Here is a 25,753-nt window from a genome sequence, read left to right on the forward strand (position 1 = left end):
CTGCAAGCTAAACAAGCCCAGTTCCCTCAGCCTTTCCTCATAGGAGAGATGCTCTAGCCATCTCTTACATGCAAGTTTGAAACAAACATAGGAAGTTTCTGTGAGTTTTAGGACCTGAAGGCAATAACTTTATAGGCTAGAGTGCTGTTAAATTTGAACAGCTAAATGTTGTGCTTTGGTAATATATTTGTATCATTTGATTCATTTTAACAGTCACGTGATCAATAATTTAATGTTCTCCTTTATAGTTTGTAGGTGAGAGATCTGATCTTGTTATAGATAACTTTTCCCATCCTCTTTTCTATTTTCACAGTCAATGTGGGTTTTTTGTTAGGTTGTTTCATTTCGGTTTGTTTTGTTTCCTGAACCGCTTTTTGTATATCCAGCATGTGTCTGTGGACTGCAGTTCTGAGGTCACTGCAGCTGAGCACATGAAGTTTATTTGATTCTCTGTTCACTTTTTGAAGAAGGGAAACAGAACAAAGATCATTTTTTAACAATGAGGCATTATTTTTGCTCTTTGCTTCAGGCCACTGGAAGCCAGTGCACTTGATGAAGTATGCGCTTTCTCATGTTTTCTGGGCAGCTTCTGTAAGCTGAGGCTTGTAAACTTCTCACATTTCTCAAGTCACTGGCCCCGTCTCTTTGTCACAGATTTAGGCATTTGTGAGATGACCAAATCCAGTGCCCATGGGGGCCAGATCTACGTTCACACTTGAGGCACAGTCCGGTATTGCTTCAGGTGTCTGAGCGTGCAAAGGGAATCAGCTTCATCATTCTGCTGTTTCAGGTGAAGGCAAAAGTTGTGCATGTTGCTTCACTGTTGTCACTATCTAAAGACATGAGTGCCAGACCTGTCCAATGGGCTCATAAAAGCTGTAAAACTGATTTAAAGTGACTTCTGGTTTCTGAGGTTATTTAAAGAAGGTACTAAGTGTTTTAAACAAGCAAAAGGCAAAGCATTAATAGTGGCATTAGCTCAAAAAATGAATTGAGTCTTACGTTGTTTTGTACTTTTAGTGTTGAAGTATCTCTAGTTTTCTCTTGGATAGAAGATTTTCTGCGTAAATGTAACATATAAAAGTGGTTGGAAAAAGACAAAGCTATTCTACCTTAAGTCTTTTGATTTTATTTTTAATTATTTTTGTTCTCATTAAGCATGGTGGTACACCTCAACATTTTTCTTGGTTTCTGTTTCAGACATTCTTTATGAGAATGTTGCTGGCAGCCACTTATATGATATTTAGCACTTGCAAATTGCTGATTTCAGCAACATGTTTTAGATAAATCTTGTTCTAATCTAAATTCAAAATGAATAATTATGCAACTGAATGTTTCTAAACAGTCTGGTTTTCTTTTTAAGTAGGAAAATGTCACGAGTTCTATACAGTGACCTTTCAGCCTTTCTAACTTTGTCTGGTTTTAGTTCTTTGTGTAATGTATTTATAGAGAATATATCTTTGCTTAGATAATGAAATAGTGACAGTAGGTGGAGAGCATCAGAATAAAGCAGAAGTGGATGTAGAGGTTAAAAATGGGGCAGTGTTGCCTAATGACAGTGATGCAGTAAGAATCTGTGGGGTCTGGCTAATGGAGAGTGCCTGGTGATGTCTTCATCTGAAGCCTGTACTTAGGAAAGAGGGAAAATGGTTGAGGTCTCTGACTTTTTGGGACATGAGTGCTCTTCACATATTTCACTAAGAAAATCATAACACGAGAAGGCTCTCTGCTGTAACTTAGAAGGCGAAGCGCTTAAAAACATGTTGAAATCTTTCAGCAAAAATGAATCCTTGCAATAATGTTTCGTTTCTGATATATTGCCTGCTACTTATCTTGGCAAAATCAGCAGCAGTAAAGCTGCAATTGCATACGAGGAATGCTGATGGACAGGTATGGCAGTTGCTGGCATATTCTAACTAGCCACAAGGCAAAAATCTGACAGAACTGATAAGCAACAGTTGCAGAACTCTTGTGGAAAAAAAATGAGTTACTTGAATTTCTCAGAACGTGAGAAAAAGTTCCCAAATAAGAGTTCATTAGCCCAAGATTAAAATAACTGCAGAAAATAAACAGAAACACAACGGTTTGTGGAGGTAATGCACAATACTGCCCATGCAGGAAGGTACAGTAGAGTTCTCTTAAAGCAGTTCTTTATTTCTAAGTATTTACTAAATTAGGTGCCCCAAAATCTCATGTTTTTGGGAAAAGAACATTTACTGTGGATCAGGGAGGAGAAGTGACTTTGTGACTTAGTGAATTAGTTCAAGGTACACTTTTGAACCAAACAGCTAATTAACAACATGGTTTGAATTGCTAAACAAGTGAAAATCCAGTCTTGTGACTGCTGATAGGATGGATATAGATGGATAATTCCAGAAAATAAAAACAAATTTGAGACAGACACAGGAATGTGTAAGTCTGTTTGGGTTTTTTTTCCTCTTTTTTATCCTTTTCTCTCTATCTCCTACATTGTCCTTTTTAAGGCAATTATGATGGCAGTATTATATAGCAGTTGAATTTATTGTAGGCTTCTCATACTGCCTTTTTTTTTAGCTACGTAGTACTAAGCTACATGGGCATGTCATCATCTTTTACCAGGTTATTTCTTAGAAACTTCATTCTGCCTTTAGAATCATTCTGTTTCTGAGCACCATGGGTTTGACTTTTATATCAGCTGTGTTAATTCTTTTGATGTTCCATCCATCCATTTTATATATTTTTGGTAGAAAATTCTAAGAGGGGAAAACTTTGTTAGAATATTTTTTATTCTTTTTAATACAGATGAGAAATCAGTGTTTATTACTGGGGATATTTGTAATTATGTCAAAATAAAATAATCTAAATTTACATAATAAATTCTACAAGTACCACACTTTCCATGCAGTAATTACACATTTTTTTTCCTCGCCAGTACTAAAGAAAGAAATAAAACTTGCAACCAGCAAACTACTGCAATTGTGTTTTAGTTCCCAAGTCTTGCAGCCTTTTCCCCCACCCCCCCAGCAACTCAGTGCTCTTAGTGGGCTACCAAAAAACAAAGTGACCACATAAACAGTGAGCGGATGCGTGCATTTTGCCTTCAGTCCATCCTGGAAAAATGAAGAGCCCCATTTTGAACTTGGTGGCCACCTAAAGGGGATTTATTCATTTGTTTATTTATTTATTGCTAGTGATGTACCTAATGTGTAGCAAGGGGTAAAAAGGGTAGCAGAATTTTCTGATAAAATGATTCTTCTTTGGGGAATTAGCATTTGTCTGAATAGAAAATCTTTGCAGAGTCGTTTCCAGCTTGATGCATGCAGTAACTGATAGACCCACCACTTGTTTGCTGATCTCCATGGCACTGGGCTGAGTGGGAGTGTCCGTTCTAGGCAGTGAGTTGTGTGGAGCAGGTTCTGGTTAAAGCACCATCAGTTAGGGTTTGTTGTTGTTTCTGGTCTGCAGTATCAATTTGGATTGTGAAATAACATGTTGTTGTTGTTGTTTTGTAGTAGGTTGCTTTGTTTGTTTTTACTATTTGGCAATTCTCATTTCTATCCAGTCTTTCACATGGAAATGGAAACCCACCATCTGTGTTCTAGATTATCTCCATTAATGAGAGCTTTTTATTAAGGCTGCAGGAGGTAACAGGCACACAGACAAAATTCTTTGGCACAGCTTTATCACCAGGCACAGGTTCACGCTGGGACATCGCATCATTGCCTCCTGCAGTTCATTCAGGCTAAGTGCAATCTGCTTCTTAACAAAGCCAGAAAATGAATGCCGCAGCTGAAGAATATTTTCCTGTTGTCGTTGATACTTCTGTGTGCTACTGTATGTGGTGGCACTATGTCTAATTGCCAGTCATTGAACAGGTTCTGCTAAATAACTTCTAATTTCTTTCTTCTGTTACTGTTCTGTTGCAGCTGAAGATCAAGACATTACAAATATTTTGTGTAGTTTTTCTGCTTCAGTAGATGTAGTTAACTTTTCGGTTCACCATAATTTACAGGATTGCTGAAATACAAAAGCTGTATATTCTTAGAAAATAATGGATTTGTTGGTTTGTCTCATTGGTTGTGTAGGAACGCAAGCAGGCACAGGCATGCCTTGCCTTTTACATCTTCTCTGTGGACGATTGGGTCAGGAGGACTGTGTGATGCGCCCTGGAACACAACTGCACTGTAGTGTAGTAGTAACCATAGATCTGTTTTTGAAATATTGTTAGTACTGTAAGCGTAGTCTTCTAGTTGTATTTTAAAGTTCAAGTCTAAGGCTTGATTTTGTTGTGAGAACTGAGACTTAATGTTCACTGCAAAATGAAGACTTGCACTCAGTTCACATTAGAAAACGAAAATAGTTCCTTGTTCAACACCACCTCCTGTCCTCTGGAAGAGGAAATGAATTATCACACAGCAATGAGTTGGTTATAAAGAATCCTCACTTTCACATCTGGAGGTTATTATAAAAGTACTGGGGAAACTTCATGTGGAAACAGAGACTCCTTCACCACAGGGAATACGCTTTTAAGAATGTTTTTGGTCTTGCCCCAACCATACATAGCACTTGCTAGTGTACCTTAGGGGAAAAGGTTTAATGAAACGCTTCTGATTGTGTCTTGAATTATAATTATAATATTTAAAGAATAGTCTTTTTAGTCCCTCTGCAAATACTCTTCTGTTATGTATCTATAAATGTGGGAGTGAAGTTTCTGAGAAAGCGGAAGGTTTTCAGTGTTTTAATTTATGAAATGTTAACCTTCTTCGGAGTACTTAAACAACTGTTAAACTTTGGCAGGAAAAACTGGAAAGAATCCTTTTCCAAATCTTTCTAGTAATAAAGACTAGATACCACTGCAGATTGAATTGCTTAACAAAATTAATGTTGGTGCTGTGGCACCGCACTCTAATCACAGATGTCTCCAAGGCGGTATGCAGCTTAAGTATGAAGTGTTGATTAGTATTTCCACTGTCCCTTCCCTCTCATTATTTGAGAATAAGTATATACCCACTTAAAGCTTGGGATTTGATTTGGAGAATTATAGCTTATATCATAGCAAATTGGGCAACGGAGTTTTAAACCAGGATAACAAAATACTTGGAAGAATTCAAGTATGGAAAGAACAAACTAAAAATATTTCTCAACACTTTTGTAATGAATTATTTTTAAAGATCTTGGATTGAGTAGCCAGGAGTGAAAAACTGACTACAAAGAAGTAGATTTAAGGAAGTAATTTTTATTAATGACAGAGCATAGAATTAACCAAGAATAAATAGCGTGCTTGATAACTTTTTTTTTAGCTGTTTGGGAAATTATGAGGTGAATTGGTTTGGTTGGATTCATAGGATTCTGTGAGGATTTCACAGAATTCCTAGTCAATCAGATATTTTAAAGTGGATGAGATGAATCCAGTAGAAGATCTTAGACTTAATAAAAAGGTAAGAAATGTGAAGAGAAAACAAGTATTTGTGAATTTATGTTTTAGAGGACTGAGTCAGGGAATAGAAATGCATCAGCATAGACCATATAGTGAAACCTTTCATGAGCAACTTCTGTCTAGAAAGGGAAATGGACCATAAAGTTGTGTTATGAGCAGGACTGCAAACAGCCATGGGTATTATGCTTCCTTTCTAGAAATCAGGCATCTGTGCTAGTTTTAAAACTGTGTGGATATGCTCTTTGACACTGCACTTCTGGTGACCCTTTGGAGGAAGTGATGAGAATAATAAAGATGGTGAAAACACAAAGTGATGATGTAGAGATGTAAATGGATAAGTTAAGTTCTGCTGTCTCAGATCAGGAGACAAAACCAGGAAATACATCAGTAAATTTAAAATGAATAAATGGATTGATGTATTGGATACAAGTTTGGGAGTTTCCTGGACCAGAATGTTTCTGAGACAAAGAATTCAAAATTATCAGTGGTCGCATCTTATACATATGTTGGGTTCTAATGAACAGAGTTAAAGATGTGTTTAGGGGAGACTAGCAGGATTTGAATACAGCTGCCAATTTCAGGCCTCATGTGCTTGTCACTGTTGAGAGTCTGCATTATGGTTAAGTGAAGAGCTTAGTTTATCTACCAGAAGGATAAATTCTTCACTCTGGTCTTGGCCACTGAATTGTCTTTTCCCATCTGCTGGCTTGTCTATGCCTGTCAGAAAACCATCCGGGATATTCTCTGAGGAGGTTTTCTGCATTTCACATCAACTAGCAGTTACCCAGCAGATGTTGGAGCCAGTGCAAAATACGTGGTGGCACTGCATGGCCAGAAGCAGGACAGGGTGAGTAATGTGGGAAGGAGAAGCAGATGGTGGCAGCAAGCTGTTTAACAGGATCTCTGTGTCACATGGAATCAAAACTGTAAGTACCGGGAGAGGGGTTTAAATTGTGCACTGCTGTGATTCGTGCTTGGCAGACTGGTCTGAAATTCTGTCTGTGCTTCATCTTGCTGTGGTATTTCATACCCTGTCACTATGTACAGAACTTCAGAGAAGTTGGGTGTCAGTAAAAGCTGTGCTGGGTACTGTGTTCTTGACTTAGTACCGGCTCTTGACTGAGTTCAAATCAGCAGAGCCAGTCACTGGTTGCTGAATTTAAATCAGCTCCAAGATTATTTTTACCTCTGGTAAGTCAGTTACAAGGGAAGTTCTCTTAAATTCCTGGGCGTTAACACTGTTATAATCTGCTTTCTCTTAACCAACAAATTTTAGTATCTTCAGAACAAACAGAAGCATGATCTATTTGGATGGAGTTCTTTAATAGTTTGAAGGAGTCTTTCAAAGCAGGGGAGAGGTGAAAAAGATCTTGTATTGTACAGTAGTCAATATAAATGAATTTATAGGATGTTCTTATGTGAGGAATAGTGGCTCCTGCTTAAGAAAAAAAAGAAAGACTTGGCTGTAGAGTAGCATTTGTCTTGGAGGAGAAAAAAAGCATAATTACGTATTACAGTGAAGGAGCTGAGATTGCATAATAATGATATTGGATTCTACCACTATTTAAATAAGTTGTGATGTGAAAGACATGTTGGATCAAGGCATGTGATTTTTTTTATCCTCACATTTGTCCATATCCTCACCCCACCTTTAGCATTTCTGTTACATGGGGAATCTTCTACATTTACAGCAGAACTTAAATACTGCTATACTTTTAATTATGGAAATGAAGCGCACAGGTAATTGTACTGCCTCTCCCAAGTTTGTAACAGTATTTGTTGTTTTGTTTTGGTTATCATGTGGTGTGTGTGATGTTTATAATCTTTATGTAGTTACTTTAAAATGTAAGTATCAAGAAAGTTTCTCCAAATAGATGAACTACTCAGTGTACTGCTTTTCTTTAAGTAGTAGTCAATGTATTTGCTTTTTCTTAGGTCAGGTTAGTTTCTGGGCTTTTAGAAAATATTCTAATTATCTTCTTTACATCAAGGAAATCTAATACAGAGCCTGCTGCTTTGTGAATGTGAAGATAGCAGTAAATTACAAGACTACTTTGCTTGTGATCTGGCAATTGGCCAAAGCTCCACAGAAATGCCCTCTGTCTTCAGAAGAAGGACAGCTGCTTAAGCAGTTTGTCTGATCACAGGATCATTGCAGTGCAGGCTGCCATTGCGTTACATCTCTTAGCTGGAAACCTTTGTCAATGTAGTCTGGGGAGCGGGGTATGAAGAAGGAAGCAAATAGTCTTTGCCCCAATGTGCTTTGCATAATATTTTGTGCATTTCTTTTTTCTTTTCTGTTTCTGAGTTATTTAGTGCTGCGTAAGGGTCATGTCAAAGAGTGCAGATTATGGATAGAATTAGGAGTGGAAATCAGAAAATAAAGTTCTTCTATGGGTTCTAATGGTACCAGAAAGGGGGCACTGCTTTTAATGTTACTGATGACAACAGCAAAACTTCACAGAAATAATACATCCTTTCTAGTTCATTTTTCACTACGATCCACATATGTCCCTTGCTTAATTTGTGTATCTGTTTCTGTCAAGTTAGCACTATTAAAAAGGCAATTAAATGGGTCTTTTTCCTTAGCATAAATAGCTCTCTTGTCTTTAAAGAGCATTAAATACTTCAGTTTTGGTGGTGGTTTTGGTAAATCAAACAGGTCACAGTCTTTTAATTGTATTGTCCCCTTTTACCAAAAGGCTTTTTAGTCTCCTTTTGCAGCCATCTTCCATACCTTTCCCAAACTGAATTGTTGTTTTTTGTGTTGTTTTTTCATCAGTACAGGCAATCAGACTGGAGAGGTATGTTTCGAATTAGCGTTCAATATTTTTAGCATTTCATGAGTAGTATTGCTGTTTTTTTTTCCTTGCCTTGCCTGAAAATACCTCTCCTGTCACATCCTGCAATTGCATTTTCATTGTTTTCCTGCACATAGCCTGTTATTGGCTCATAATCTCTTTACAGTTGCTTAATAAATGCCCCTCTTCTGTTTCCAGCTGATGAGCTCTTAGCACAAATTGTTGGTTTTAAACACTAGGCATATGACTATGTTAGTAGATTAATTTTTGTTATTTCTTCTGTCCTGTGCTGCTGGTCCCTAGCTGTCAGTTGTCATTATTCCTACTTCTTATGCTGCAGTTGTTTATGGGAACAGCAAACAGGGTCAATTATAACGCCATTCTCAGCTAATAAATTCACTCAGGTCCTGTATGTCCTTTCAAGTTAACACTTAAAAAAATGTCTAAGGAGGAGTGACAATACTGAACTAAACTCCATCTCCTCCAACTTATTTCAGCATGGCTCAGTGTGATGTTCTCCTTGACACTTACATTGCTTGTCATGGTCTCCCTTGTTTGGAAAGTTGATGGACTTAACAAAGTAAGTTTATCAGGTTAGCAAAGTAATTTTGTAAATCCCTTTTTATGTGTTATCCCATTTTTCTAAACTCCTTTGTCTATTTAGCCTTTCCAAATTGGTTTGTATTAATACGTTCTTCTGATGTCAGCCTGTGGGTTGTGTTGCTGAATCACCTTTCTTGATAATTAGGTTAACGTTTGCTGCTTTCTGACCCTGTGATAATCTTGTTTGATGTATTATAAAGGAAAGCAAACAAAACCTGTTGCTAAGTATGTGACTGTTTAGAGGTATTTCAGTTTTACTGCCATCCATGCAGTAATTTCCTTGTTTCCATATTTTCTGGTGGTTCCAGCTGATAGATAAGACTGTATCTGAGATAAACCAAGATCTCTCATCTCAAGTCTACATCATTACTTCTGCAGCTGTTGAGAAACATTTTTCCCAGATAAACATGTCTGTAGTTAATACTATTGCTCTTAATCAGAGGTCATCACTTACTATTATTAGGTAATGGCAAAGGTAATATATGATATTGCCTAAAACATCTAAGAAAAGAAATAAAAACTCTTCAGTGACAAAACTGGACATTTCAGTATTTGTGTGGACTTTGATACCAGACTTTCTCTTGGCTGTTTTCCTTATGCTAGCCGTACTCTTGAAGAGAGAGCTAGGCTTTTAGAAAGAATTAGGCACTTCCAGGAGAAAAGGGAACTCAGGTCTGTAGATGTCATCAGACATCTGTGCTTGAATTTGGTCAGTGTCTGTTCATTTCTCTCCAGCAAGTGTAAGGGATAGCCCAGAGCAATTGGCTTGCACAGTATGTGTTGTTATGTATTCAGATAAGCACCTCCCAGAAAGTTTTAAATTCTTCAATTTTCAGTGTGTTCATAATATGTAGAGTGACTTAGCAGAGTTCTCTCCAGCTGGAATGAAGTGGTTTGCATGTCTGTACTGTCTCTTATGTTATGGAAGTGAAATGCTCTAGCTATGCTTAGAAAGCCTGGGAGGATGGAATCTTAGTGTGAGAATTAGAATTTTGAGGTACTATGGTAAAAATAGCAATAATGAAAATTTCTAGGTTAGTTTTAACACTTAGTGAAGTGCCAGTATGTGATAACTTAATGAAGACATGTTTAATCATAGAATTACTCAGGTTGGAAGGGACCTCAAGGATCATCAAGTCCAACTGCAGCCTAACCATAGTACCCTAACTCTAACAACCCTCTGCTAAATCATATCTATGAGCACCGCATCCAAACAGCTCTGAAACACATCCAGGGATGGTGACTCAACCACCTCCCTGGAGAGCCTATTCTAATGTTTAACCACCCTTTCTGTAAAGAAGTGTTTCCTAACATCCAACCTAAACTTACCTTGGCGCAATTTGAGGCCATTTCCCCTCATCTTGTCACCTGTCACCAGTGAGAAGAGACCTACCCCGCTCTCACTGTAAGCACCTTTCAGGTACTGGAAGAGAGTAATAAGCCACCTCTTTCCCAGATTAAACAACCCCAGCTCCATCAGCCTCTCCTCACAGGGCTGATTTTTCCAAGCCCTTCACTAGCCTCATTGCCCTTCTCTGGACCTGCTGCAGTACCTCCACATCCTTTCTGTACTGAGGCACCCAAAACTGAACACAGTACTCGAGGTGAGGCCTCACCAGTGTTGAGTACAGGGGCAGGATGACTTCCCTACTCCTCACCACACCATTCCTGATACAAGCCAGGAAGCCAATGGCCTTCTTTGGCCACCAGGGCACACTGCACACAATCAAAGCAGCATAGAATGAATTTAATCTGAAATGTGAACAGCTGTATTTTGTTTACCTGTGCTAGCAATTGGTGTGGAAATTGGGTGCTTAACTGCTCAGAAAAGAGTGGATGATGTTACATTAATATATTCAAATACTGCTGTTTTGTCTCCTGATTTTTCCACTGGGGACGATTGTCTGTGGTGGAAACTATTAAGTCTGGTAGGTTTTTCCATCAATGGAAATTGCTGCCCTAGCTAGGGTTGGTTCTACTGTATGGCTGGACGTCACTTAACCAACAGTACTGCAACTTGAAAACGTAGTGAATTCCTGTTACAGCTTAATTGTTTTTCTCCTGGAATCAAAACTGGCTTAGTGTGACTGTAATTCCAGGTTTTCAGTTTGATAAGCACGTTGTTCCAGTACACCCATTTCTAGCTACCACAGTTGTTACTGGTACTACAGCACAATGGCTGTCATATTTCTATGGTATGGCTAAAGGTTTGTAACTGTGAAAATAATTGCAATATGAAGAAATAACTTTCATAAGATATTATCAGAACTTCCTAATATGTTGCCAATATTTATTGAGCACTGTGAAACTTGCATGCTACAGTTGTTCATTTATTTTCTTATTTCTCTCCAAAGGAACATGCGATTTAGCAGCTCTTTCTCCCCATATGTAGGACTCATGCTTATTTTTGTTGAACCTCATAAGGTTCCTCTCTGCCCAACTCTCTGAGATGTCTAGGGCTCACTGATGGGCAACATGGCCTTCTGGTCTGACAGCTACTCCTTCCAGCTTTAAATGAATCAGCAGCAAACTTGAGTGTGCATTTGTCCTTTCATCCAGGTCGTTGATGAAGATGTTGAACGAGACTTGCCCCAGTACTAACCACTGGGGAGCACCGCCAGCTATGAGAAGTGATAAGAAGTAACTACTTTTTTTTTTTCATCAGACCTTAACACTGAAGGAATTTAATGTATGCAGTCATTTTGGTTTTTAGTGTTTTGGGAGTATTTGTGACTCACATTCATAGACCAAGACTTTGTGTTAAAGTTGTATAAACGCTGGGGAAGGGAATGTGGTTTCCATCTTAGAGAGCTTGTGAGCAAATAGGAGGATAGCTGCAGAAAGGCAGGAGTGTGTCACTGCTATATACCATTCTATTAATGAATAAATGATTTAATCACATAGGCCATTTTTTGTACTTCTAAAGGCTTAGGTTGCTTGATTATGATTAGATAACTAGTTTTTCAGTTGTGCTAGAGGGCAACAATACCGACCCTGTAACTGATGAAGTTTTGACTGAGATCTTGGCCTTCTAGCAAGTGCTGAGAGCCAAGCATATATTGTACTTAATGTCTGGGCTGTTTTTTTCTCTTCTGTTTCAACAATGATCTCTTATGTAGATGAGCAGGTGTTTGGAAGTTGTTCTAGTATGTAATGCCTTAAGCAGTGCCAGTAGTTGCTTGGCTTTAGAGAGTACTCCTATGGTGTATGATTTTAGATACAGTTAGTTACATGTATTCAAGAAATATATAGTATTGTTGAACCTTGACAGAATCAACAGATCCTGTAGGGTGTACTTTAATGCAAGTCTTCAAAAATATTAATTGCCTTTTCCCAGAATGCTCTGCTATTTATTAGAAAGATGTACATGATGCTTTGAACAATTGCATTGTCTTTTATAGTTAATTTTTATATATTAATGCCTTTTTTGTTTTTTGTTTGGTTGTGGGTTTGTTTGTTTGTTTGTTTGTTCTGCTTTTTTGTGGTATGTGTTTTATATACCCCATACACGTGATTTCTTATTTGTCCTGTATTCCTTATTGATTCCTTATTTGTCCAGTGTATTCTGTTTATGAAGCTTATGATACCTACAGGCACAGAGGAGATAGGACTTGAGAGAGGGAAGGAATAGGAGATAGGACTTGAGAGAGGGAAGGAATGGTTGCTTATATAGGTTATCCAGATTGGAAGGATTCTTAGTGGGACAAGTTTATGTGACTGTGGATACAGTTTATCTTTGACCTCCGAAGCCACAGATGTTTCAGTCCTTTCTACCCTGTTCTTAAAGCCTTCAATAATGTGGTTATCTGAATCAATACTTAACAATTGTTACTGTTACATTTTTCCTGCCTGTAATTCAGAGTATTCCCATGTTCAGGGCAGTTGTTCCCCATCCTGCCATCAGCAGACAAAAGAGGTGGTTACTTTTTGTACTGAAAGAATCTGGTGGATTATGAAGTGTAGGTTTTCAGTTTGTTTGTTTTTAATTTTTAAACTGGAGGATGTAGGAAGGACAGGTGATCTGTGACGCTGCAGCAGAGAGACCTGTGCTGTCAGCTGGAGGAAGTAAAACGGAGTTCTGTAGGAGTTGTGTTTTTGTCCTTTCAGCTAATGCCTTTAATTATACCTTAAGAATAATCTATGGGAAACAGGCTGATGTAAGTAGAATTGGGATTTTTGTGGGCGGTGTCTTTCAGGTTCTGTTTTGTTCTGGTTGGTTTTTGTTCCCACCCACCTTGATTTTTCCTAGATGTTAGGAGAATGATGATGTACATCAGTAGAAACTGAGGAATTTTGAGTAACAGTGCGGGTTAGGTTACAATTAAACACCTGATTAGTAAGATGTACTGCATTTAAAACTGAGTTCCAAAATGGGGGGAAGGAGTGAAGTCATAAGGCACTGTTTTCATGTTGGAAGTGTGGCATTCTTACTAAGGGAGGAACAGCCTTATTATCATTTGAATGACATAGTTACGAAAGAGTTGCGGCAAGCATAAGAGAAGTGTTTATTAGCTTTGTGAGTTCAGTCTTCTCTTGTGTTTTACTGTAATATTCTACAGGCTAGACTTGAACCATCAACTTACCATTCTGTTTTCTTATCTCTCTTCTTTATGTTTATGGGGTAGACATGTGTATTGGGTTTACAGACTCCTATGGCTCTCCTTCACAATTTTCACTCTAAGAGTACTAGTAAGTAGAAAGACAAAACTTAATTTAACTTGGGTCATAATGACATATTTACCTGTGGAACACTGTCTGCAGTTCTGTGCTGGTATCTTGGGGGCTTTTTGTCCTTTAATGTTCCTATTTCAAAAGTTAAATCTGTGGCTCTTTAATTTTTTCAAACTAAATTTTCACTTTCAGTTTTGCCAACTAATTATGTTGAGATTATAAAATCCCAATGAAATGAAACATTTAAGGCCAATTTTGATGGCATTTCATGGGAACTAGTAGTTCTTAACTGTGCTGAGGAGACAAGGAAAAACATACGGTTTTTTCCTTATATATATGAGAATATAGATGCAGTTTTGAGTATGCAGAGAGCAGATCTGCGGAGTTGGACATTTCATATGAGGGATAAAATGCTTATCTGGTATCTAGTTGATTTAATACAGATAAAAGGATTGTGTGCATGTAAAGTAGCCCTTGGACTCTGTGCCTTGATGCAGCCAGTTAAGATTGCCTACTTGTAGGCTGGTATGGCTGATTGCGCAGCTGCACTGTCCTGTGACCCATGTTTTAGGTCAAGCTGGCTGAGATGACCTCTAGCTCCTCCTACTGAGGCAAGTCCTCACATTGAAATGATTTAGGGCTCCAAGCTCATCAATACGTAAGATTTTGTGCTGCACCTCAGGTTCGTATTGGCAAAACGAGAAGAGATGCAGTATTTTTCAGTGTCTTATTGTAAAACATGGAGTTCACGTTCAGTAAGCATTTAAGCATCTGAATAATGCTTTTTTCTTTCTGATGTTTGTCCAAACAAAAAGTTGCATTACTGCAACTCAGTAGTCTAAAATGTATTGTTTCATCTTTTTAGAAAGTATTAGGAATGAGACCTAGTTGCACTCTTCAACTACCTGAACGGAGGATGTGGTGAGGTGGGGATCGGCCTCTTTTCCTGCATAACTAGTGATAGGACTGGAGGGAATGACCTCAAATGGTGCCAGGGGAAGTTCAAATGGGATGTTAGGACAAATTTGTTCTCTGAAGAGTGGTGAGGTGCAGGAATGGGCTGCCCAGGGAGACGGCTGAGCCACCATCCCTGGAGATGTTCGAGAAACACTTAGATGTGGTACTGTGTGGTTAATGGGGAAATGGTGGTGGTAGGTAGACAATTGAACTGGATGACCTTGAAGGTCTTTTTTAACGTTGGAGATACTATGATTCTATGAATAAAAGCTGAAAGCACTAAAAGCACTAAAATGGGTTTGTTTTTTTTTTACTGTATTTTCCAGATGGTGGTAAAAACGTTCATGGATATGGACCAGGACTCAGAAGATGAGAAACAGCAGTATCTCCCATTAGCCTTGCACCTTGCATCTGAATTCTTCCTCAGGAATCCCAATAAAGATGTACGCCTCCTTGTAGCATGTTGCTTGGCTGATATCTTTCGTATCTATGCTCCTGAAGCTCCATATACTTCCCATGACAAACTTAAGGTAAATAAAGGCTTTTTCCCTGCCTTATTCTCCTGTTGTGAACAAAAATTGTTCAGCTTTTTTAATGCATTTGTACTGATACTCAATTTTATTAAAGAGATCTTGGTTTAGTCCTGTGAGTCAGTGGAGAGTTTTAAGGGCCTGAAATGCGTTGTTGATAGATTTCTGTCAGTGTCCAAAATATTTTATATCATGAGTCTGTAAAAGGGAGTAGATGTCAGTACTAACAGGTTGTATTTTTATTCTCTACAAAATCTAACTTGTAAATACCTGCTTGTGTTTTGACAGGACATATTCTTGTTTATTACAAGACAATTAAAAGGCTTGGAGGACACAAAAAGCCCTCAGTTTAACAGATACTTTTACTTGTTAGAGGTAACGTAGTAATTGAAACTTTCAGTAGATGTGCTACTTGCTCTGTGATTCTAAGAAATGTAATTGATCCTACCTTAGATGTGCCCAGTTTACAGGTGTTTATAGTGTAAATGATAGCAAACAAAGTAATGTTCAGTAGATTGCTTCTTTCAACAGTTAAAATTTCATAGGTATTTCATAAGTTCATGCTGCCTGTAGTTGAGGTTGTGTTAAAATGATTGGTATTTATTAATGTTTAGCCTTTATCTTACAATTTTAGGCATTGGGTTTTTTTGTTGCTTTTTTTTTGTATTGTGTACCCTTAAGGTTTTCTTACCTTTTAAAGAGAAAAAATGAAATGCTGTTTAAAATGCAAATATTCTTATATTGATGGTGGGACAAGAAATGTTGGGATCTTATCAGTGTGCATTTAGAAAGTGTTTTATTATTTAATATCTTGTTAATTTAAAAAAGCAGCATTGTTTCGTACCATGAATCCAAAATAAGTCTAGATATAACCTTATTATGGTAACAGCTTGTGTCAATCTGCTTTTGTACCTAAGAAATCAGATTATTCTCTAATTTTTCTTGTGGATGTGTACTGCAAAGCCCCTTTGTGTTAAGAGCTGTATATATGCAAAGCAAATATCCAGTCTCTTTCTCCAAAGGGTTTTTTATTGTATAATATTTTTATCTGAATAGAAGAAAAATTAACTAACATGATTATACTTAAGTGATTTGCAAAGTTTTAATATCCTGAATATCCTATTTTTGTTTTAGAATTTAGCTTGGGTTAAATCTTACAACATCTGCTTTGAGTTGGAAGATTGCAATGAAATTTTTATTCAGCTTTTTAGGACTCTTTTTTCAGTTATCAAGTAAGTTGAATCACTTCAATTATATTAAACTGTCAAAATATCATCAGATTTGGGGATAGACTGAATCCTTACGTAGCCTACAAATGAATAGATCTGAACAGAACAAAGTCCCCCTTCCTCCAAATGAGGAGGTAGTAGGAAAGCAAATGAGTACAAATTACTGACAATATAGAGAGGTGTGTTTCTAAAAGCAGACATTTCTGACTTCTTAAAATTTCTATGTTGCAATGGTATACTTCATTCTGACTTATGTGCATTTTTATTTCTGTGGTTGGATGTTTGCTTCTCGTTTGTTTCCCTTAAAGCAAAGCTAGAGTATTCTAGATTTTTGAATTTTTCTACAGCAGAGGGAAGTCAAATTAGTTACGCTGATATTTTCAACATTTGAAAATGCAAGAGTTGAGCACTGTTCAGTATTAATCCACTGTCTTTTGAAGTGCTGCTAGTATTTCTCAGGGTCTGAAAAGTTTGACTTGATAATATGCTTTTATCTTCTTAGTAATAGCCACAACCAGAAGGTACAAATGCATATGCTGGATTTGATGAGTTCTATCATCATGGAAGGCGATGGAGTAACTCAGGAGCTGCTGGACTCCATTTTGATTAACCTCATTCCTGCACACAAGGTAAAAATATTTAAAAGTAAAATATTATAGCAGTATATCATTCTAACAATCGTAATTGCCTTTAGCTTGCTTATATTTCTGCACACTTTAGGTTATCCGTGACGATTGTATTTTTTCAAGCCTTGTAACAGTAGGCTGAAAATTGCCATTAGGATTTGTTTGGTGCTGTTTCTTAGCTGTGTCTGGATTACTCATTATTAAGAAATTCTGTACTTAAACAGGAACAAAGCATATTTAATACTCTGAGAACATTTTTACTTCCAAAAAAACATATATATATTTCTCCAGGCTTCTATGGAGACTTGCTTCTTGCATCTATTTGTCAGTCAGATTCCCTTCCATCTCCTTCTTATTTTTTTACTGTTTCTTTTCCATCTTAAACTTTTGTCCCAATAAATCCTATTCTTACCTAAAGCACATTAGTTTTCTAGTTCAGCTAGTTGCTTTTAGTTGTCTGTACTCTTTTATGAATTCTGTAATCTTTTCAACTTTTGTAGAGGTCCACATCCCTGTAGCTGTAAGTGACCCTCCTCTTGTGTGACAAGCTGTACATGAAGCCATGAGATGCAGTGTCATAGCATCAGCTCCTTTCTATTGACAGCAATGAGATGATGCATTGCTAGAATCCCTAATGGCAGGAGAGGCCTCTTAACTATAGAAAGGTTATTTTAAAATACACAGATCTTTCTCAGTTGTTTGTAGTCAATTACAGGCAGTAGAGATCAGAAGTGTATTGAAGAGTAGGTGTCTGTGGCAAGTGCCTGGTGATGCCTTGCTCTTTAGATACAAAGACCTTGGTAGACTGAGTGCAACTAAACAATTTGTTGTAACTTCCTCATGTAAGCAAAGCAAAAATGAATATGATTCTTCAGCATATGTATTATTTTAATAATGTAATTTTGACTATTGAGAGAAGGTGTAAAGACTGATGAGAGGAAGGCAAAACTCAAGTAAATACTGGGATGTGCAACTTATTTAATATTTTTTAGTATCTTTTATATCACTGATTGCCAATCCTCATTGGCTCTTGGCCATCATGACTGGCAAAGTAATACGCTGTACTCAGAGTGCAGTTTCATGCTTTTCTCAGTAATTTTGTCTATCTTAACCTTTCTTTGTTACCCATAACAAAAGAACTTTAGCTGCTGCTTTACATGTTACTTAACAAATAAATAAAACCAAGGTATTTTGTTTTTTTCTGCCAAGCAGAGTTTGACTGTAGTAATTGTTCTCCTTTCATGCAGAGATCTCCTAAAAATTCTGGGATTATGTTCATTGTTTGTCCTTAGTTAATGTAAATCCAAAACATCACTGATTGCATGAAAAGCATAGTTTATTTTCTGGTACAGAAATTATAACAATGCTTTTATACCTATGCAAGCAGTTGATAAGTTGTTCTCTGCTATACATTACGTAGATACCAGCATGGCTAGACGATTGCATTTAATAGAAGTTCATATTTGTAACAAAGTTGAAATATGTATTTTAGATGATGTATTCTATTCCTTTTTCAAACAAACTCTTCCACATCGTTTAAGAGGATAACACAATTAAAAAGAAGTATACCAATACTTAGACATGAAGTATCTCAGCATCTAAATGACACTTATTTGCACTTTCATTATCAATAAAGTGGTCCTAATATACGTTGTTCTTCTTTCTGAGTGTGCTAACAAGGCTCTCCTCTATTAAATGCAGTTTTTTAACAACAGTGTGGTACATCACAGCTCAGAAGACACATGGCATCAGGCTGTAGTTGTTTTTATTAATTTTAAAACTGGTACTTTCAGTCTATTTAGTGATTTATTTATTTGCATATTTAGTTATTAATGCTGCTCTTGACAAAGCCATTCCTTAAAGAAGATAAAGTTCATGTATTTTTTGCATCTTCTATGTCATGTCCTATCCAGACTTCGAGGATTTATGCTTTGCCTAAGAGATTGCTTATTTTATTTGAAGATCCCCAGTAAAATGTACTTTTATATACGGGCGGCAGTTTGTCAGTTCAGTACAAACATACCTACCAAGGTGATTTTTATGGTGGTCTGATACGAAGAGAAGTAATTTTGTTTTAGACCATGTAATAGCAAAAATTTGTGAAGATTTTATACATATCAATCTGATTGAAGAGGTATTTGTTTGAGCCTTTGGCCATTTGTTTCTCCTTAATATCAGTTGATGAGAGCTTTATTTTTGTCATCTTGACAGCTAAAAGAACATGAGAGAATCGTTCTCAGTGTAGACTTGCCAAATACAATCTTTCTAATAACTGGTCATCCTTGTGCTTTATCTGTATTTTATTTGCAGTGGTTCATAATTTTCAGGGCAGCCAGCTAATCCAGCCTTCTCTCTTCTTCTTTTTTTTTCCTTCATTTTCTCTCCAAGCTGCATTAATCCCTAGATGAGATGATATATTGCATATGTGTCATGCATATATGTGGATTTTGTGCAGATTTGGACAGTCACATTTTTTAGATGTGTGCTTACATTCCTTACCTTGCTTGAGATTAATAAAAACAATGTTTAGATTTGTAGAGTTGTTGTGTTTCAACCAACTGTTTATTTGAAAAGATTGCAGACACCTCAGTGTGACAGCTTAGGTGCATGATACTTACCAAAGTATGGAATTGGGATGAAGTTCCTTTGAAATTTTTAATGCTTGTATGTTAAAACATTTCTTTAGTTACTAGTACAATACTAGACTGATAACAACCTAGATGACTTTGCAAGTTTAGATTTCTTTGTATATAAAAAAAAAAAAAAAAATCTTATTATGTCTGCATTGGTGAAGTTAATATAACTGAACTTCGAGTGCTTTGAAAATAAATAGATGGGTGGCAAAACATGTTTTACTTAAAATCATGGTCTTTTAAGGCTGAGAGAGAAATGTGAAGTTAATTCAATTAGTTTGTCTTTCTTTAAAATTTTATATCCCCCCTCCCCTTTTTTTTTTCCAGAACCTTAATAAGCAAGCGTTTGATCTTGCAAAAGTCCTGCTGAAAAGGACTGTCCAGACCATTGAACCGTGCATTGCCAATGTATGTAAATTAGTTCATGATTACTGCAACTAACGATTTGTGCTTGTTGATGTTTTGATTTGTTGGAGGTTTGTGTATTTTAAAATGATGTTTATAAAAGTCACATTTGGAAATGTAACTAGAGGAATGCTATTTTTTAGATAGGAATCATTAGCTTGCTTGGTTTTTTTTTCTTCCTTTTTTTTTTTTTTTTAATAGGAAGATATCCCATATAAATGAAGAGGAAGTAGATTTTTTTTCCATCTCATTCGTATAAATCTAGACTGTGACAACATATGACCTGTCTTGCAGTATTATTTAGCACTAAAGAATCCTGTTGCAACAAAAGGAATTGTTAATGCTTTTTATATCTAGCAACCAGGCATCCTCATTTCATGCCTAGATGTAGGAGGAAGCACTCCAGACTAACAGCTCATTCATAGATTTTGTCTGTCCTAAACTTGTTTTAGTCAGAAAGACTAAAAGACTCAAGTTCTTTACAGGGCCCCTTTCTACTGTTTTTCCTTTTGATGAATATCAGTAATATGTTCTATGGTATTCTTAAAAGTCAGAATAGGTTAAAAAGGGAATTAAGTAAATTCATGAAAGGTTAAGTATGTAAAAACTGAAGACATCTTGCGAACAAGTACCACTTTCCAGTCCCCCTGTTTTTTTACACTTGTGTAATTACTCATAACTGGGAACAGGGTAGTGGCCAGAGCGACTGTTGAGGTAATATTCTTTAACTCGTTCTTGCTTAAGTGTGTAATAGCTTTGTAGCATTTGCATTCCTCAAATAGTACTAGTATCAATCCATACTACCTAATAGGAAACGTATCAAGCACATTAAAACATAGCAAATCCATGAGAAATCTTTCATATTTTGGCTACCTTTTTTTGTTTGGTTGGTTTTCGTTTTGTTTGTCTGTTTTTTGGTACTGTCAAATACCAGAAGACCTATCGTAGTCATCTGGCATTCTTTAAAATGGCCCCTTCTAACTCAACTTTTTGTATGATTCTGTGAAGGAGAAATCTTCAATGTAATAATAAAAAAAAAGTAATTGGATATCTTCCAATAGAATTAAAACATAAATGAGATTAACATTAAAATATGTTTTTAAATACTGCTTATGCCAATGAAGGAAAAGGGAAGCAGGAAAGAAGGGGACAGCAGACTCTTTAGCAGGGACTGTGGTGCTATAAGACAAGGGGAAATGGTTTCAAACTTAAATACGATAGATTTAGGTTCGATAAAGGAGAAAGTCTTACAGTGAGTGTGGGGAGGTGCTAGCACACGTTGCCCACAGAGGTGGTGGAAGCCCCATCCCTGCAGGCATTCAGGGGGCTCATAGACGGGGCTCTGAGCAACCTGATTGAGCTGCAGGTGTCCCTGTTCATTGCAGGGGATTGGACTGGGTGGCCTTTAAAGGTCCCTTCCAAATCTAAAGTATTCTATGATTCCATGATTCTGTGAAATGTGCTAAATAATAATGCTTTCATTCTAGTTTTTTAACCAGGTTCTGGTACTGGGAAAGTCTTCAGTAAGTGACTTATCAGAACATGTATTTGACTTGATACAAGAGCTTTTTGCCATAGATCCTCACTTATTGCTGTCTGTCATGCCCCAGCTTGAATTCAAACTGAAGGTAGGTTGCAATGTAGCTTGGGACAAATAATAAAATTTAAATGGATATTGAAGTGTGAGGTGCTGTAGATGAATAAGCGTTCATTAGCGTGAAAAAAATTCTAGTTGTCATTTTTGTTTAATATTACATTTGTTGTTAAAATAAAGGCACCAAAGCATTAAATACAACTGTGTGCTTTCTATGCTTGCAAATGCATACTATGTGTGCACACAATGTGTAACAGCATTGCAGTCACAAATCCGTATGATCTAGTCTGAAAGCTGTATGTACTTAATCTTTGGATTTCACTTGAAGTTTGTGAAATAATTGGGATGTGACTGGCTTAACTCATGAAATGCAAGGCTGCCAGCTTCTGTATTGATTTGCAGTATTTCGTTTTGTGAAATAATGTTTTAATAATAGAGGAATTGTTTCCAAATATTTTGTCATGTTCTTAATAGTCAGCGTAATTCAGTTGACTGATGATGAATCTTTGGAGATAGCTGATTTATCCTTTTGTTTTTATTTTAAATTAGAAAGGTGTGTCTGGTAAGAATTGTGAAGAATTATATGTGTGCATTTGCACACATAGGGTATAGGGACAATAAAACATAAGGAATGGGTAACCAATGAAATTACATCATTTTATTTTAATATCTTTTATTTGTGCACATTTATTTTGAAAATCTTAGTTGCTATTTATTTTTCACGTGCATAGAAGTCTAAAGTATGTTTTAAAACAAAAATGAGACTATTTGCTGTTGAAAAGTTAGAAATACATTTTATTCAAACTGCGTTATAGATTTCCTTGTTTGTTTATTTATTTATTTTATCCCTGAAAGGCATTTTCCAAGCATAGTCTTCTAATCAGTGACTAACATTTTAAACTTTGGGCTTTTATACAGGTTGTGTGTGTCTATGTGTGTGTTTAATTGTATTTATTTAATAATCTAATTTAATTAGAAAGATTGGAGTTCATAAAAAATTATTTCAAATTACCTTACAATCTAAATTATAAAAACAGAAGGAAATGGAAGCCATGAGCTGTTCTCAAGATATCACAGGTAATGAATTGCAGTTTCTTTTTCATTTTTTGATTTTCAGAGCAATGATGGAGAAGAACGTTTGGCTGTTGTTCGACTTTTGGCTAAACTCTTTGGCTCTAAAGATTCTGATCTGGCCACACAAAATCGTCCTCTGTGGCAGTGCTTTCTTGGGCGGTAGGAGAAGTAGTGGTAGAACTCTGAATTTTCATTCTTGTTTTGCAGAATTTTCCTGATAGTGTTGCGATTTTGTGTTGTCAGGGAACGTAGCTGTTTTCTTGTATTTGAACAAATTCTTTCCTTAAGTCTTTGAATCAGGGAGTTGTGTAGGGCTGCATTTTAGAATAAAAAGCCTGAATGATTACTGCCGTATTCCTATGAGGATATGGATTAGAGAAATAGCTACATTAGATACATGGCATAAATTACACAGAATGAAATTCCAGACAATACTGCTGTGTTTACTGTTCAGCTGTATCTGCAACTGTACGTTTTATTTGACTTTTATGTTCTAAATGAGGTCATTTACTTTAAAGTAAATATAGAAATTCAGCATTACAAAAGCAAATGTTTTTAAATAATACATGTTATATGGACGTATACATAGGTTCTTTATAATTTCATATATTTATATGATATGTATGTATATATATAAAATATTTACTGTATAGTGGTGATTGATAGTGAACGTGTGATGGGGAGAACTTTGTCACTGAATGAAAACAAACGTGCCAACATTTCATCTGCAATATAGTGTATTTATGCTTTAATTTTAGTTCTAACTTTATTTCAGAAATAGCAACAAACTTATCTGAGGTGCGTTATGAAAACTAAATGATCATTATGGTTTTTTTCAACCCAGGCCATTCTATGATTTTATGCTTTCATGATTATGAAAATAAATTCAGAATGTTTGTAATGTATTATTTTGTCATCTAAAAGCATTCTAATAATTAATGGGACATACTACCAACACGTGTTACTACATAAAGAATAATCTTGATTTGCAAGGTTAATTAAAAATTAACATTCATAGTCTTCTATCTCTCTAGGTTCAATGATATCCATGTCCCTGTGAGATTAGAGAGTGTGAAATTCGCCAGTCATTGTTTAATGAACCATCCAGACTTAGCAAAAGACCTCACTGGTGAGATGCTACTACTGGTATTTAGAATGATTTAAGAAATGAGCAGGATAGAATGTAATTACTTCTGTACATAACAGTAAAGTTCTAAAATGTATCAAGTCCAATGCTTGATGCTGAATGGGGGAGCTTACTAATGTATAATTGCTTTCCGGTGAAGACAGCCGTATGGGGAAAAAGCATGCGTGTGCGAGGAATGCCTGACATTGTGTGGCCTTTGTTACAATGAATCTTCAAGAAGCTACCCATTGCAGTTTTAAAGTATTTTCAGATTCTGTAGCAAGTTTTGCCACATGAATGCAAATATTTTGCGACATGCAGAATTATTTTCAAAAATAGTTGGTGTTCCTCTATGCTCTCCTCCATTGAATTTAGAAAAAGTTTGTTCCTTCAGTTCTTCATCATTCTAACAATGAGCAGAATTTCAGATATAACCAAAAATACTGTTCTTTTTTGATACAATGAAATTTTAACAATAGCCAATTATTTATAAATTATTTATTTTCTTATCTCTCTGATTTATAAATTATTTATTTTCTTCTCTCTCTGGAAATAAATATTTGTTTTATCTTTTTCTTTTTTTTTTTCTTCCCCTTACTCAGTTTCAGTATATTCTAAGGAGCTTTTTTTTTTTTTTTTTTTTTTTTTTTTTTTTTTTTTTTTTAGAATTGCCTGTTGAAAATAAGATTATTGTTGTCATATGACTGAATATGTGAATTCAATTTGTAATTACTAGTAGGTTGCAGTATATGTGCAAAAAGCCAAACTTCTCATTGTTTCTCATTGTAACAGAATATTTGAAGGTTCGGTCACATGACCCAGAGGAAGCTATTCGACATGATGTTATTGTTACAATTATTACTGCAGGCAAGAGAGATCTTTCCTTAGTCAATGACCAGCTGCTTGGCTTCGTAAGGGAAAGAACACTAGACAAACGAGTAAGTGCTAATACTTTATTTTCAAGAATGTCTCTGCCTTTAACGTCATTGATAAAAGTAAAAACAAACAAACAAACCCCGCAGAAATAGAGAATCTTAAAGGTAGCCATTAAATAGAATACTCTGGGGAAAATAATTTTCATCTTAACAAAGATAGGCATATTATGGAAACACCAATCGCATGCTGTCAAGCAAGTACAGTCATTGGTTAATGAGGAATACTATAAGAGCATAGGAGTAACAACATAGATTTAGGCCAAAGGTCTCTACAGCCTAGTAAAATTCTCACAGCGATCAGTTCTGGCTTACATCAGTTTGTCTTTTAAGGATTTCTTCAGTCTACTTGATCACGTTCATCCTAGCTTTCAATGGAACTTTCTCTCTTGAATTTAGTAAGGTCTTCCTTTCACTTGTTTGTACTTGTTGGGTGTCCCTGGCACCTCTTCATGTTTAATGTGTGTGTGGGGGAAGAAGTAGTTCTTGAAATGTAGTTCTTGCATTATATGAAATAATAATAAGAAAAAGAAAAAAATATGTCCCACTTACAGTTAACAAATATGTATACCTTATATTCTCCACTCCTCTGCTTTCCAAGATAAAGACTCACCTGACTGACTTCCACACAGGTCATTTCATACCTCTGATCATTCTTGTCTGGTTGTTCTGCAGTCCTGGTGGAACCAAGGTAACCAGACTCAGCCTGGCATTCAAAATACGTACAATATTGTGTACATTCTTAGTGACAGAATTTTTTTTCTTACTCTTTAACATTCTGTTTGTCTTTTACGCTACCTCTGAATACTGAGCCCACAGCTTTGGAGAACTTTCATATTGACTTCAGTATCTTGCATCATTCCAGTGCTGTTCATGCAGTTAGTGCAGGTGGTGGGAAAACCTGATCTTAATCTGAGTTTATTTCATTTTATGTTGCAATGGTTCAGTAGCGTAACATTTTTCTATAGTTATTTATCATAGCATTAGATTTTACTACCTCAGATGTCCTATATCAACAAATTGTATGCTCAATGTTCAGTTAATTTTCTAATTCTTTTTATTAAGTGAAACAAATTCCCTCCTGATTCCATCCATAGATTCCCCTCCTTGTGGAATACCAGCCACTTGTTTCTGCCTTTTGACTCCTATGCTTTAG

General features: G+C 36.3%; 1 protein-coding gene across 3 annotated transcripts in view; it reads left to right on the forward strand.

Annotated features, from left to right (window-relative positions):
- PDS5A (PDS5 cohesin associated factor A) overlaps window positions 1–25,753 on the forward strand; it is a 72,189-nt gene that overhangs the window by 15,527 nt on the left and 30,909 nt on the right. For all 3 annotated transcript variants that reach the window (XM_048942446.1, XM_048942444.1, XM_048942445.1), the window contains exons 3-11: window positions 14,775–14,978; window positions 15,267–15,353; window positions 16,113–16,210; window positions 16,710–16,836; window positions 19,794–19,874; window positions 21,359–21,499; window positions 22,583–22,698; window positions 23,574–23,668; window positions 24,458–24,603. In XM_048942446.1, the coding sequence (XP_048798403.1) occupies window positions 14,775–14,978; window positions 15,267–15,353; window positions 16,113–16,210; window positions 16,710–16,836; window positions 19,794–19,874; window positions 21,359–21,499; window positions 22,583–22,698; window positions 23,574–23,668; window positions 24,458–24,603 (1,095 nt within the window). The remainder of the gene's footprint in view (window positions 1–14,774; window positions 14,979–15,266; window positions 15,354–16,112; window positions 16,211–16,709; window positions 16,837–19,793; window positions 19,875–21,358; window positions 21,500–22,582; window positions 22,699–23,573; window positions 23,669–24,457; window positions 24,604–25,753) is intronic.

This window comes from Lagopus muta, chromosome 4, assembly GCF_023343835.1.
Source record: "Lagopus muta isolate bLagMut1 chromosome 4, bLagMut1 primary, whole genome shotgun sequence".
Taxonomy (NCBI): domain Eukaryota; kingdom Metazoa; phylum Chordata; class Aves; order Galliformes; family Phasianidae; genus Lagopus; species Lagopus muta.